Source organism: Coregonus lavaretus (genome assembly GCF_964263955.1).
Source record: "Coregonus lavaretus genome assembly, chromosome: 4".
In the NCBI taxonomy this organism is placed as follows: domain Eukaryota; kingdom Metazoa; phylum Chordata; class Actinopteri; order Salmoniformes; family Salmonidae; genus Coregonus; species Coregonus lavaretus.
The window spans coordinates 49,727,765-49,743,552 of NC_139991.1; the positions used below are offsets into that span (position 1 = coordinate 49,727,765).

The 15,788-nt window shown below is 42.0% G+C and overlaps 1 protein-coding gene across 1 annotated transcript in view; it reads left to right on the forward strand.

Moving 5' to 3' along the window:
- Positions 1–483: 483 nt before the first annotated feature.
- Positions 484–15,788, forward strand: part of brinp1 (bone morphogenetic protein/retinoic acid inducible neural-specific 1) — a 121,741-nt gene continuing 106,436 nt past the window's right edge. The window contains exon 1 of the mRNA XM_084159698.1: positions 484–751. Within this exon, the coding sequence (XP_084015824.1) occupies positions 534–751 (218 nt within the window). The 5' untranslated portion in view covers positions 484–533. The remainder of the gene's footprint in view (positions 752–15,788) is intronic.

Below are 15,788 nucleotides of genomic sequence, written 5' to 3' on the forward strand. Positions count from 1 at the left end.
AACGATCCAGGAAATCACCCGTCAATAGGCAGTTTTCCCTAGTAATTTATACTGAAGGGAACGGCAGACAGTGCTTCCCCATGTAAACCAGCTCCATGCTACAACATATCATAAAGCAGCCTCTTAACCTTGTCTGGCACCAATTAGTCTGGAGAAAGAGAAGGCCACACATCCAGGGATGTAATTCATTTTCATCTGCTGAAAGGGCAACATTCCTCATTAGTATGGAGAGCTGCAATCTGGGCCCTGACAACTCCTGAGATTGTAAAAAAAGGAAAACAGAAATTAATACACAAATCATATCACATTGAAAACAGCCTTTCAGTGACAATGTCTTGTTTGCCGATTAGATTAATTATTTTAAGTCTGTTTCACCTTCGCTGACACCCCAGGATAAAAAAAATATATAGACTCATCATGTAATAAAATCTCCCCCTCTCTCTTCTCTCTTTCCCCTCTTTCTCTCTATCTGTCTTTCCACAGGTCTCCACAGAATGGAGCGAGAATGAACAGAGAGCGGCTGAAAGAAAAGCATGAACTGGAGGTTTATTGAGGTCATCTGCTTCCTGTTTATATGGGACCATATAACAGTTCAGTCTTCCCGCCAGGACCCGTCCGCCGCCGAGCAACATGTCACCAAGCAGTTTGATTGGCTCATCTCCGACCGCGGACCTTTCCACCACTCTCGGAGTTACCTCTCCTTTGTGGAAAGATTCCGCCAAGGATTTACAACCAGATATAAAATTTATAGGTGAGTTCACTTTCATTCATGAGTTTTGGTGCTGATGTTGCAGAGGTTTTTAAAGACACTCTCCGGCTAAATGTTTTTTCTATTTTGAGTCTCTATTGTTGGTCTCTTTTGAAGGGACCTTGCAAAGGTGTACTGTGTAAAAGCTTTGTGTGAAAGTGCACCCTTTTTACATAGTTACTGTACTTCCCTACCACACACAAGAAAGTTGGAAAGGATTTTACTTTATTAGGAAGGAGTGTCCTAAGATAATGTTGATGGGATAACTGTTTTTCCTTCAAGGAAGCTTTAGTTGTCTATTTCTAACATTCACAGATTGATAGACACACTGCTTTCTTATCCTATCCTATTGTGTGTCCCAGCAAGAAACAAGGCCCCAATAGTACTCATCTCACTATTTGGCTATGGTCTGTGTCATGGCATTATGGCCCAATCAGCAGGCTAGCTTTGTTAAGGGGATGGAGTGGCTGTGCTGTGTGTTAGGCTGTGTGTCTGCTTAGAGGCTGGGGCTTAAGTGTGTTATAAATAGGTTATGTAATCACCAGCCATTGTACATATTTGCCTAACACATTGTGGCTCAGATAATCATTCCCCAATTACATAGTTATGTGAGGGAGATGGAGTCAGAGCCATCCTCTCTGATTAGCCTCTCAGACTCTACTGAATGGTTGTGTATATAAAAAGTGGCTATATTAAGACAAGAGACAAAAGCTGCATGGCTTGGCAGTCTGGATGAAATAAAACATCCAAGTACTGCATCGATATTACTTGCTGTATATTTTAGTTAACTTTTTAAGTTCTCAGATTATTATTATGCAAATTTCTAGTAGTCATGTGGCTCTGATCAGACCCTACACCCAAACGAGGGCACTACGTTCATCCACTTCTGGCCTGCTAGCTCCCCTACCTCTACAGAAGCACAGTTCCCGCTCAGCCCAGTCAAAGCTATTCGCTGCTCTGGCACCCCAATGGTGGAACAAGCTCCCCCACGACGCCAGGACAGCGGAGTCACTGACCACCTTCCGGAGACACTTGAAACCGTACCTCTTTAAGGAATACCTGGAATAGTATAAAGTAATCCTTCTTCCCCCACCCCCCCATAAAAAAAAAAGTGGTTGTCCCACTAGCTATCATAAGTTGAATGCACCAATTTGTAAGTCGCTCTGGATAAGAGCATCTGCTAAATTATGTAAATGTAGTGATCTATACAGGGCTACTGGGTTTGTTTGATAATAGACCCAAAAGTTACAAGTTAAATATCAAGCCTGGCTAGAGGCAGGGAGGTCAGTGTAGGATGCAATCTTTGTCATTTTATAATTCCTGTTTTCCATGTCTGGTTGTGTTTTTGTCTTAAGGGAAAGAATAATTGGCAACATGATATTGACAAATACTGTATTCTATTCTAGAAGCATGGCATAGTTGTCAAGGATTCTAGCTAGCATTTTGTAATGGGACGTGGTTGGCATTCTCTTGACAGGTATCAGCTTTCATGTCGTATTCGCTCCTCCCTGCTTCGTTACGTGTTGTTAAATACATGATCTGCCAGTGTTGGATTCCAAATAGCATCCTTTTATTTCCCCTCTCTCTTTGCATTATAAATACCCTTACAATTGACTGACAATGTATGGAAAATGGATACCTAGGAGCTTCCCTTCCCTTTCAGACGAGTGAGCTTTGATTTTCCTGCTCTGCAGTCCAGAATCCTAGAGAGAGAAAGGGGAGAGAGAGGGAGAGTGAGAGAGATAGGGAGACCAAGACGAGACACAGAAAGAGAGACTCATCAACAACATTCATTTAGTGATACAGTTAAATAGGGTCTCTCTTCTTTCTCTCCTCTCCTTGTTTCATAGATTGCCGCAGCAGCCTCTGGTCCCCACTGGCTTTGCTGTCTTTATATTGTCACATGTAAACAGATAATTTGCATAATATGTAGCTTGACAGCCTGGATAGCACACATACGCAGGAATCTCAGACGAACAGCCATCAATGGCCCGTGCTGCTGACAAGTGTGGCTTATGCTGTTTGTTCGATTCATAAAAGAATCAGAGGAGGAGGCACAGGCATTATGCGTTTGCCAGGGGAACAGAGTCTTTGGCACTGCAACACAAATGTTGCGCAAGCAGGATAGTTCGACTACCTCCTTACGTCTCAGTTTCTTATAAAACAGTAGGAGGCATCGAATTCAGCTGTCAATGCAAGGTATCGTTTTGCTTGTGACAAGACAATTACATCTTGCATCAATACAGAGCGGAATCTAGTGCACTTCTCATAAAAAATCACATCTGTCAGACATCTGGGCCAGTGTCATAGTCAACTGGATGCAAGGATGTGGTAGAAAACTTTCCCTTTAGTCTCAGTTTTTGCTGAAGAGTCAGATATACATATCATTCATTTTGATGAAGAGTGGGCTGCTTTTGACAAAGGGCAGCCATGCCCTCCAGATCCGCCATCAAATTCAATGTGTTTTCCTAGAATATGCAAATGTAATACGACATTTGGAATACATCAGACGCACTGAGTGAATGACTGTGGTAATTACTTGGCTGAGCCTTTTATGTACATGCACTGGGTAATATAGTCCATAAATATATACTGCCAGTCTAGTGCCAATACAAAAACAGAACCCTAATATTATTATTCACCCTGTTTGCACATCATCCAAACCAGTGGCGGTAATATGAAATTAGCTTTTGCAAAAATGTAAGACGTGTTGTGAAAACTATCCAATTATCTATGAAAAGTATCCAACTGTGAAATTGGCATACATGCTCCCAAGAACATGGATTATCACAGTTGGATTTGAATAATTAATGATAAAAGGTAAAAATGCCAAAGCGCTCTTCATTCTCCCAAGGTTCCCAAACATCTTAGCTACAAACACAGTGCTAGCATTTACAATGTCACATATGCCTCCGTGTCCACCTCTTTTTGGCTCCCATATGAAGCAAGTGAGTCGAGAAATAAATAAGGAATCGGCAGCAGATGCTAACTGGCAATGAGGAATGAATAGCTTTGTACATTTCCCCAAGGCTTCCACTGTCTTTGCAATTTACTGGTTAGAAAGTGGTTGAATCCGATTTGCAGGGAGATAAAGCATCCCTCTCTGCCTCTGTTATCAAGAAAGATTACCCTAAGGCGGACCGCCGGACAATACCAACCTGATCAGCAAAAAAAACATCTCCCTAGTCTTTATTAACCTGAGCACCGTGCCTCATTCTGCAGGCCAAACAAACAAATTTAGGACCGCTTGTGCTCATTTGGCATGCTGGAAAGGTCACCATCACTTGGCGCAAAGACACACTACACTGCAGGGCTACAATTACCCCACCCCCAGAGGTGTGTTTCTTCTTCCCTAAGAATAATTGGAATGCATTGGTTAAGTAATCGGCTGCGACGCGGTAGAAAACTCACTAAACTAAAGTGCTCTTTTTCTCTTTCTCTCCCCTCTATGCATATGTGTTGGATATGCATGAGCATGCATGCCTTCTTCTGTACCAAATACATCATACGCCAGATACAGTGAGGGAAAAAAGTATTTGATCCCCTGCTGATTTTGTACGTTTGCCCACTGACAAAGACATGATCAGTCTATAATTTTAATGGTAGGTTTATTTGAACAGTGAGAGAGAATAACAACAAAAAAATCCAGAAAAACGCATGTCAAAAATTTTATGAATTGATTAGCATTTTAATGAGGGAAATAAGTATTTGACCCCTCTGCAAAACACGACTTAGTACTTGGTGGCAAAACCCTTGTTGGCAATCACAGAGGTCAGACGTTTCTTGTAGTTGGCCACCAGGTTTGCACACATCACAGGAGGGATTTTGTTCCACTCCTCTTTGCAGATCTTCTCCAAGTCATTAAGGTTTCGAGGCTGACGTTTGGCAACTCGAACCTTCAGCTCCCTCCACAGATTTTCTATGGGATTAAGGTCTGGAGACTGGCTAGGCCACTCCAGGACCTTAATGTGCTTCTTCTTGAGCCACTCCTTTGTTGCCTTGGCCGTGTGTTTTGGGTCATTGTCATGCTGGAATACCCATCCATGACCCATTGTCAATGCCCTGGCTGAGGGAAGGAGGTTCTCACCCAAGATTTGACGGTACATGGCCCCGTCCATCGTCCCTTTGATGCGGTGAAGTTGTCCTGTCCCCTTAGCAGAAAAACACCCCCAAAGCATAGTGTTTCCACCTCCATGTTTGACGGTGGGGATGGTGTTCTTGGGGTCATAGGCAGCATTCCTCCTCCTCCAAACACGGCGAGTTGAGTTGATGCCAAAGAGCTCGATTTTTACTCAGTTCTCCTCTGAATCATTCAGATGTTCATAGGCAAACTTCAGACGGGCCTGTATATGTGCTTTCTTGAGCAGGGGGACCTTGCGGGCGCTGCAGGATTTCAGTCCTTCACGGCGTAATGTGTTACCAATTGTTTTTTTGGTGACTATGGTCCCAGCTGCATTGACATCATTGACAATATCCTCCCGTGTAGTTCTGGGCTGATTCCTCACCGTTCTCATGATCATTGCAACTCCACAAGGTGAAATTTTGCATGGAGCCCCAGGCCGAGGAAGATTGACAGTTATTTTGTGTTTCTTCCATTTGCGAATAATCGCACCAACTGTTGTCACCTTCTCACCAAGCTGCTTGGCAATGGTCTTGTAGCCCATTCCAGCCTTGTGTAGGTCTACAATCTTGTCCCTGACATCCTTGGAGAGCTCTTTGGTCTTGGCCATGGTGGAGAGTTTGGAATTTGATTGATTGCTTCTGTGGACAGGTGTCTTTTATACAGGTAACAAGCTGAGATTAGGAGCACTCCCTTTAAGAGTGTGCTCCTAATCTCAGCTCGTTACCTGTATAAAAGACACCTGGGAGCCAGAAATCTTTCTGATTGAGAGGGGGTCAAATACGTATTTCCCTCATTAAAATGCAAATCAATTTGGACATTTTTGACATGTTTTTTTCTGGATTTTGTTGTTGTTATTCTGTCTCTCACTGTTCAAATAAACCTACCATTAAAATTATAGACTAATCATTTCTTTGTCAGTGGGCAAACGTACAAAATCAGCAGGGGATTAAATACTTTTCCCTCACTGTAGACACTTTTGCTGTTGTAGCGTGTTGCAGATTTAATCGTTATTGACTGGGTATCAATCCATGCTTGAGTGAGTGGTAGAATGGCCTGCTTTCGCCTGGCCCTGACTTCCTCTCTCTGTGGCATATGTACTCTATTATGGGGTTGACTGTGTTTTTAGTAGGGCTGGGAATTGCCAGGGGCCTGACGATATGATATTATCAAATTACTTAAGTGCCGATACGATATGTATTGTGATTCTCACGATTCTCACTATTCTATATGTATTGCGATTCGATACTGAGATTTCATTGCGATTCGATGTTCCAAACATATCGCTCACTATATGTCTGCAGCAGAGAGACAAGACAGAGCCATTAGAAAACAAGTTTTGATCAGTCAGGGAAATAAAATTGCAGAAAACAAATTGGCTCCCTATTTAAAAAGAAGATGAAGAACAAGCTATGAAGGGAAAATACTGGAGTTTTGGTGCAGGTACAGCCAACTAGCGTAAAAATAATATTGCGATATTGTCAAAATGATATGATATAATATATCATCAAAAATAATATCCTGATATGTAACTGTATCTATTTTTTCCCCATCACTAGTTTTTAGATGATGTTGCTGTGGTCATTGTTCGTGGGCTCTATCTCAAGTCCTTGTGTACCAGAGAAATCCAATATAAATGCAAATCTCTGTCCATTAATGCATTTTTAAGGCTGGGAATCATCATTGTACTGTAATCAAAGGAGCGAGATGGAGGTTGTTATTAAGGATGAAAATGTTTATGAAAATGGCATGATGGTGCTCATTGATCTTGGATGTGGGGTTTGTGGTGTGCGAAGAGGAGGCTTGCCTCACACTGTCATTGGACCAAGATTCATTACCAACTGAAAATCTATCCAGAATTTGAATTGTTAATTGACTACACAATGATCTACAGAGAAATTACCCAGAGGCATCACTCAGATGTCCACTCCAGCAGCTCTGTCACAATTGGTCCTATTTTGTCTAGTTTTGTTTTGCAATTTTCCCATTGCTAAAACGCTAACTTGTGATTTGTGGTAGTTGAGAGAGAGATTTTTACTGTTTTTCAACAGAACAGTGTACAAGTGGCAGCAACATGCTGAATTGTGAGTACTACATTTGAATATGAAAATTGGCAACACTAACTAAAATAAAATAAACAACAGATACAGTGGGGGGAAAAAGTATTTAGACAGCCACCAATTGTGCAAGTTCTCACACTTAAAAAGATGAGAGAGGCCTGTAATTTTCATCATAGGTACATGTCAACTATGACAGACAAAATGAGCATTTTTTTTCCCAGAAAATCACATTGTAGGATTTTTAATGAATTTATTTGCAAATTATGGTGGAAAATAAGTATTTGGTCACCTACAAACAAGCAAGATTTCTGGCTCTCACAGACCTGTAACTTCTTCTTTAAAAGGCTCCTCTGTCCTCCACTCGTTACCTGTATTAATGGCACCTGTTTGAACTTGTTATCAGTATAAAAGACACCTGTCCACAACCTCAAACAGTCACACTCCAAACTCCACTATGGCCAAGACCAAAGAGCTGTCAAAGGACACCAGAAACAAAATTGTAGACCTGCACCAGGCTGGGAAGACTGAATCTGCAATAGGTAAGCAGCTTGGTTTGAAGAAATCAACTGTGGGAGCAATTATTAGGAAATGGAAGACATACAAGACCACTGATAATCTCCCTCGATCTGGGGCTCCACGCAAGATCTCACCCAGTGGGGTCAAAATGATCACAAGAACGGTGAGCAAAAATCCCAGAACCACACGGGGGGACCTAGTGAATGACCTGCAGAGAGCTGGGACCAAAGTAACAAAGCCTAGCATCAGTAACACACTACGCCACCAGGGACTCAAATCCTGCAGTGCCAGACGTGTCCCCCTGCTTAAGCCAGTACATGTCCAGGCCCATCTGAAGTTTGCTAGAGTGCATTTGGATGATCCAGAAGAGGATTGGGTGAATGTCATATGGTCAGATGAAACCAAAATAGAACTTTTTGGTAAAAACTCAACTCGTCGTGTTTGGAGGACAAAGAATGCTGAGTTGCATCCAAATAACACCATACCTACTGTGAAGCATGGGGGTGGAAACATCATGCTTTGGGGCTGTTTTTCTGCCAAGGGACCAGGATGACTGATCCGTGTAAAGGAAAGAAGGAATGGGGCCATGTATCGTGAGATTTTGAGTGAAAATCTCCTTCCATCAGCAAGGGCATTGAAGATGAAACGTGGCTGGGTCTTTCAGCATGACAATGATCCCAAACACACCGCCCGGGCAACAAAGGAGTGGCTTCGTAAGAAGCATTTCAAGGTCCTGGAGTGGCCTAGCCAGTCTCCAGATCTCAACCCCATAGAAAATCTTTGGAGGGAGTTGAAAGTCCGTGTTGCCCAGCGACAGCCCCAAAACATCACTGCTCTAGAGGAGATCTGCATGGAGAAATTGGTCAAAATACCAGCAACAGTGTGTGAAAACCTTGTGAAGACTTACAGAAAACGTTTGACCTGTGTCATTGCCAACAAAGGGTATATAACAAAGTATTGAGAAACATTTGTTATTGACCAAATACTTATTTTCCACCATAATTTGCAAATAAATTCATTAAAATCCTGCAATGTGATTTTCTGCAAATTTTTTTCTCATTTTGTCTGTCATAGTTGACGTGTACCTATGATGAGAATTACAGGCCTCTCTCATCTTTTTAAGTGGGAGAACTTGCACAATTGGTGGCTGACTAAATACTTTTTTTCTCCACTGTATTGTGGTAGGGGTCGGATTTAAGATGTGATCTTGCGAAGGATCTTGAGAGACTTTCCCTGCGAGTGTGGAGTGATGATAGGCCCATATTAGTGCATACATCTGAGTAGGATGTGTAGTCTGTGGCCATGATGATATGTGACATTTGAAACCCCACCTCTTTAAGGAATACCTGGGATAGGATAAAGTAATCCTTCTACCCCCCCCCCCCCCCCCCCCCCTACCCCAACCCACCCCACCCCCCCCCCCACCCCCCAAAAAAAAAGAAGAAAAAAAAACAATAGGAAAAAAAGATTACAAAAACGAAATAAAGACACAAAGAAATGTAAAAAAATAAAATAAAAAAAGGAAAAACATTGTAAGGTGGTTATCCCACTGGCTATAAGGTGAATGCACCTATTTGTAAGTCGCTCTGGATAAGAGCGTCTGCTAAATGACGTAAATGTAAATGTAAAAATGATACGAACTGGTCTTCTCTGGACTCGATTCTATCAGATTTTCACCTGGGCTGACCAGCTTAGATTTCATTGAATGTAGATTCCGAGGACCTTGATAACCCCAACCTTTTGGAGTTCTGTGTTGTTAATTGACAGGGGTGTTAGTATGGGTGGTGACTTGGTGAAGTGCACATGGAGCACTTCTTAGGGTTAGAGCTGGGCGATATGGCCTATAAATCATATATTTATTTTTTCAAACGTATGGTCAATTCACATCTACATTTCTCTAAATAAGATTTGTTGTACATTTAAAGGTCATATACAGTGCCTTGCAAAAGTATTCATCCCCCTTGGTGTTTTTCCTATTTTGTTGCATTACAAACTGTAATTTAAATGGATTTCTATTTGGATTTCATGTAATGGACATACACAAAATTGTCAAAAGTGAAATTAAAAAAGTAACTTGTTTCAGAAAATTCTAAACAATAAGTAACGGAAAAGTGGTGTGTGCATATGTATTCCCCCCTTTGCTATGAAGCCCCTAAATAAGATCTGGTGCAACCAATTACCTTCAGAAGTCACATAATTAGTTAAATAAAGTCCACCTGTGTGCAACCCAAGTGTCACATGATCTCAGAATATATACACCTGTTCTGAAAGGCCACAGCATCTCCAACACCGCTAAGCAAGGGGCACCACCAAGCAAGCGGCACCATGAAGACCAAGGAGCTCTCCAAACAGGTCAGGGACAGAGTTGTGGAGAAGTACAGATCAGGGTTGGGTTATAAAAAAATATCTGAAACTTTGAACATCCCACGGAGCACCATTAAATCCATTATTAAAAAATTGAAAGAATATGGCACCACAACAAACCTGCCAAGAGAGGGCCGCCCACCAAAACTCACGGACCAGGCAAGGAGGGCATTAATCAGAGAGGCAACAAAGAGACCAAAGATAACCCTGAAGGAGCTGCAAAGCTCCACAGCAGAGATTGGAGTATCTGTCCATAGGACCACTTTAAGCCATACACTCCACAGAGCTGGGCTTTACGGAAGAGTGGCCAGAAAAAAGCCATTGCTTAAAGAAAAAAATAAGCAAACACCTTTGGTGTTCGCCAAAAGGCATGTGGGAGACTCCCCAAACATATGGAAGAAGGTACTCTGGTCAGATGAGACTAAAATTGAGCTTTTTGGCCATCAAGGAAAACGCCATGTCTGGCGCAAACCCAACACCTCTCATTTATCTCTTAACACCATCCATATTGGATTTCTATTTACCATATATTTTTCAACTGTACTGTGATGTTTTACAAAAGTTCTGAACCCTTCTATTCTCATTGTTTCTACAGATTGTAAATTGAAAATAAACATTTTTGCTAAAAGTATTACTATATTATTGATCGATTGACTATGAGTTTTCAGATAACCCAGTAGTGCTATCTGCAGGGTTAGCTCCAGGTAAATATTGCAATCCTTTTGTCATTCCTGGACCTGTGTCCATAAACAAGCTACAAATGGACAGTACCAAAACAAATGATCTAATGATTCTGTCTCTTCACAGCAAAATCTGCAGAGCTGGGAAGATTGTATCGCCCATATAAATAACATTCTATTGGTAGCAAGAATTTTATATAATAATTTAAGTTTAAGTTTTGAATCCGGCGTCGTTTTGCGTATAAGTTCATAAACACTATGCCATGGAATCGGTACGTCAAAAATCTCTTCCCAACTATTTTGCAATGTATATGGGACGGCTGTCAATCTTTTGGTCCTTAAATGAAACTGGTATACTTTTTTATTTATCACAATTTTCTTTAACCAATTATGTTCTTTAATGCAGGGCCTACAGACAAGTTCCATACTTTTTCCCCCTTCCACTTTCCTCGTCCATTTTTGTGGTAATGGTTCAATTATTTGGTTGTAATTTTGGGTAGAACAGACATTTCCATATATTTCTGTTAGCTGCATGTGCGACATAACTCTTAACATAAGATGATACCTTTTTTTTAAATAATGTTATTTTTTTATCAATGAGTATATTTGAGTTTAACTACAATATTTGTTGCATTATTTGTTCTGTCATTTCTGGAGGATTAAATTGAAATTGCAACCAACTTTCTATGGCTTTAGAAATAGTGATATTTGGGAGATGATTTCCTTTGTAATCTGACTAAAGGGAAAAAGGGGGGGGGGGGGGGGGATTGGTGTGTGTGTGTAAACCATAGAGGAAGAGGTGAAGAAAAAAACATATAATCTTTGTTGTTGTGAGTGACAGGGGGAGGGGCTTGGTGTGTGTGTGTGTGTAAATGGGAAGGTGCACAATGCCAGAGAGGAAGAGGCGAAGCGAGAGGTTTCACTTACCAAAATCTGTCCAAAATAAGGCCAATGCATGGCTATGGGCTTATTTTGGACCTAAGCTTGTCGCCTGCCTTTCTGCCTTTGGGACAACGGCACCCATTGTTAGGGTGGAGACATGAGCATCTCGTCATTATGATTTCTGACACAGCACAGAAGGAGCGAAGGAGACGAGACCAAAATGACTACATGAGAACAAGTGGACATAAACGTTCATAAAAAATATAAATAATTTTGCTATACAGGCACTTGGAATATAGCGCTATAACATAAATTCAAATTAATTGAATTAATTTGATGTATCGACCAGCCCTACTTAGTAATATGGTATGTTTCTCTGAGTAGTGGCTAAACAAGGACATGGATAATGTACATCTAGCTGTTTTTTCTATGCATCATCAACACAGAACAACAGCTTCGGGTAAGGTTAAGGGGGGAGGTGTGTCTCTTTGTTAACAACAACTGGTGCGTGATCTCTAATGATAAGGAAGGCTTGAGGTTTTGCTCGCCTGAGTTAGAATACCTCATGATAAGCTGGAGACCATACTATTTACCAAGAGTGTTCATCTATATTTTTCGTAGCTGTCTATTTACCACCACAAATCACACCCAATGAGCTGTGTAGGGCCATAAGCAAACAAGAAAATGCACATCCTGAGGTGGTGCTCCTGAAATCCGTCGTATCTATTTTTACCTGTGCAACTAGAGGCCACAAAACTCTAGATCACCTTTACTCCACACACAGAAACTCATACAAAGCTCCAACTCGTCCTCCTTTTTGCAAATCTGACCATAACTCTGTCCTACTGATTCCTGCTTACAAGCAAAAACTCAAACAGGAAGTGCCAGTGACGTGCTCAATATGGAAGTGGTCTGATGAAGCGGATGCTAAGCTACAGGACTGTTTCGCTAGCACAGATTGGAATATGTTCCGGGATTCATCCGATAACATTGAGGAGTTTACCACATCAGTCAATGGCTTCATTAATAAGTGCATCGACAACGACTTACCCGCAGTGACTGTACCTACATATCCCAACCAGAAGCCATGGATTGAAGGCAACATCCGCACTGAGCTAAAGGCTAGAGCTGCTGCTTTCAAGGAGCGGGACACTAATCCGGACGCTTATAAGAAATCCTGCTACGACCTCTGATGAGCCATCAAACAGTGAAAACGTCAAAACAGGTCTAAAATCAAATCCTACTACGCTGGCGCTGACGCTCATAGGATGTGGTAGGGCTTGCAAACTATCACGGATTACGAAGGGAATCCCAACCTCGAGCTGCCCAGTTACTCGAGCCTACCAGACAAGCTATATTCCTTCTATGCTTGCTTCGAGGAAAGCAACATTGAATCATGCATGAGAGCACCACTGTAGCCAATGTGAGTAAGACCTTCAAACAGGTTAACATTCACAACACCGCAGGGCCAGACAGATTACCAACGACACGTACTCAGAGACCAGCTGACAAGTGTCTTTACTGATATTTTCAACCTCTGCCTGACCCAGTCTGTAATACCTACATGTTTCAACCAGACCACCATAATCCCTGTGCCCAAGAACGCCAAGGTAACCTGTCTAAATGACGATCGCCCCATAGCAATCACATCCGTAGCCATGAAATACTTTAAAAAGCTGGTCATGGCTCACATCAACACCATCGTCCTAGACACTCTGGACCCACTCCAATCTGCATACCGCCCCAACAGTTCCACAGAAGACACAATCTCTATTGCACTCCACACTGCCTTCTCCCACCTGGACAAGAGGAACATCTATGTGAGAATGCTGTTCATTGACTTCAGCTAAGCGTTCAACACCATAGTGCCCTGCAAGCTCATAACTAAGCTATGGACCCTGGGACTGAACACCTCCCTCTGCAGTTGGATCCTGGACTTCCTGACAGGCTGCCCCCAGGTGGGGAGGGTAGGCAACAACACATCCGCCACGCTGACCCTCAACACGGGGGCCCCTCAGGGTGCGTGCTTAGTCCCCTCCTGTACTCCCTGTTCACCCACGACTGCGTGGCCGCGCACCACTCCAACACCCTCATTAAGTTTGCTAATGACACAATGGTGGTCTGCCTGATCACCGACGATGATGAGACAGCGTATAGGGAGGTCGTCAGTGACCTGGCAGTATGGTGCCAGGAAAACAACCTCTCCCTCAACGCCAGCAAGACAAAGGAGCTGATCGTGAACTACAGGAAACGGCGGGCCAAGCACACCCCCATCCACATCGACGGGGCTGTAGTGTAGCAGGTCGACAGCTTTAACTTCCTCTGTGTCCACATCACTAAGGAATTATCATGGTCCACACACACCTAAACAGTCATGAAGAAGGAATGACAATGCCTCTTCCCCCTTCAGGAGGTTGAAAAGATTTGGCGTGGGCCCTGAGATCCTCAAAAAGTTATACAGCTGCAACATTGAGGGTATCTTGACACCGCTTGGTATAGCAACTGCTTGGCATCCGAACACAAGGCACTGCAGAGGGTAATGCTCCCTGCCATCCAGGACCTCTATACCAGGCGGTGTCAGAGAAAGGGCCTAAGAATTGTCAAAGACTCCAGCCACCCAAGTCATAGACTGTTCTCTCTGCTATCTCAAGGCAAGCGGTACCGATGCACCAAGTCTGGAACCAACTGGACACTGAACAGCTTCTACCCCCAAGCCATAAGACTTCTAAATAGTTAGTTAAATAGTTAACCAAATAGCTACCCGGGCTATCTGCATTGTCCCCTTTTTGCACTAAATCTTTTGACTCATCACAAACACTGCTGCTACTGTTTATTATCTATGCTGTTGCTTAGTCAATTTATCCCTACCTATATGTATATACCTCAATTACCTCGTACTCCTGCACATTGACTCAATACTGGTACCCCATGTATATAGCCAAGCTATGGCTACTTATTCCTCGTGTTATTTTTCTATTATTTTATCTTTTTTTCTCTTTGCATTGTTGGGAAGGTATTTATTTCACTGTTAGTTTACACCTGTTGTTTACAAAGCATGTGACAAATGTGACAAATACAATTTGATTTGATTTAGGGTGCACAAACCAACTGACCACTTCTTATTATCCTTCATCCATGTAATTACAGATAAAATGCACCTTGCACAGATTATTTTCCGGCACAGATTGATTCCTTGCTTAGTACAGCACTGATGGCGTCACCTAAACTTCCATCAAGGTCAAGAGATGTGAGGCTGTATTTGACAAATTACAGACTTGGGCCTATTTTTCAACAAATGCCATTTTCTCAGTTGGCCTCAGGAGCACCTAACTCAACAACTTGGTGCTCAGCACTTTTTAGCACAAACCCTCACTATCTCTCTCTCTCTCTCTCTCTCGCTCACTCGCTCGCTCGCACAGACACACACACACACAGCATATGTAGTCAGCGTATGTTGCGAATGAACATAGTTAACTCATGTTTTGGTTTTCCCCTCCATTTCACTAACTCCGCTTAATCCACATAATTCCATTTGATGTAATCTTTTAATGTGTTTTGACAAGGCATCTTTTTGTCTGGATCGTCAGATTTGTGTTTAGCCAACCACATTAGGATCTGTATCCTCTTACAGTATTAAGATGAAAACATGTTATGATCGGTTCTGATGGCTTCAGCAAATGTTTAGATCTTAATCCATCATATCCATTTGTCCATGTCCTATTTGTTCAGCTGGACCTCACATTTAGGGCAGAAGTTATCTCAAATGTTGTTTGTCTCATGTTTTAATTTTGCTAGATATTTTTGAGACCTCAAATCAAATCAAAGTTTATTCGTCACGTGCACAGGATACAGCAGATGTAAAAGATACAGTGCAATGTTTACTTGTAAGCGCTCCTCAACAGTGCAGTACAAATATCAATATGTTGACATGTCACACCACTTGCCATTCACTTAGTTTGTGTTGTACTGCTATAAATAAACAGTACCTGTCAGTTGTCAAAAGGTAGTATCACATTCTAATATTCCATCTTTACATTAGCAGTATGGAAGCACACATCTACCGACATCCTAACCCTCACCCAAAGCACAGCACGTCAACCATGTTTGGTGGATAGGTTTGAGAGACAGGACATGCTCAATCATTTTCCAGCCAATTATACCGTGATTTGTGTAATGCATGGAGATTATGCACTTCTATAATTGAACATTTCCTCATCAGTTTAATTAGATAGACTCTCATCAGAGATCACATGATCAGCCTTAAAATATTATTATACATTCACCACTGATCTCCAGCTTCCCCTTTTGCATGTGCAAACAGTATGTCTTTGTTAACCTAGGCTTTAAACTGTTCATCAAACAGATATAGTCCAAGTTTTAACTCAATCTACACCTTTTATTCAACTCATTTTCTTTAC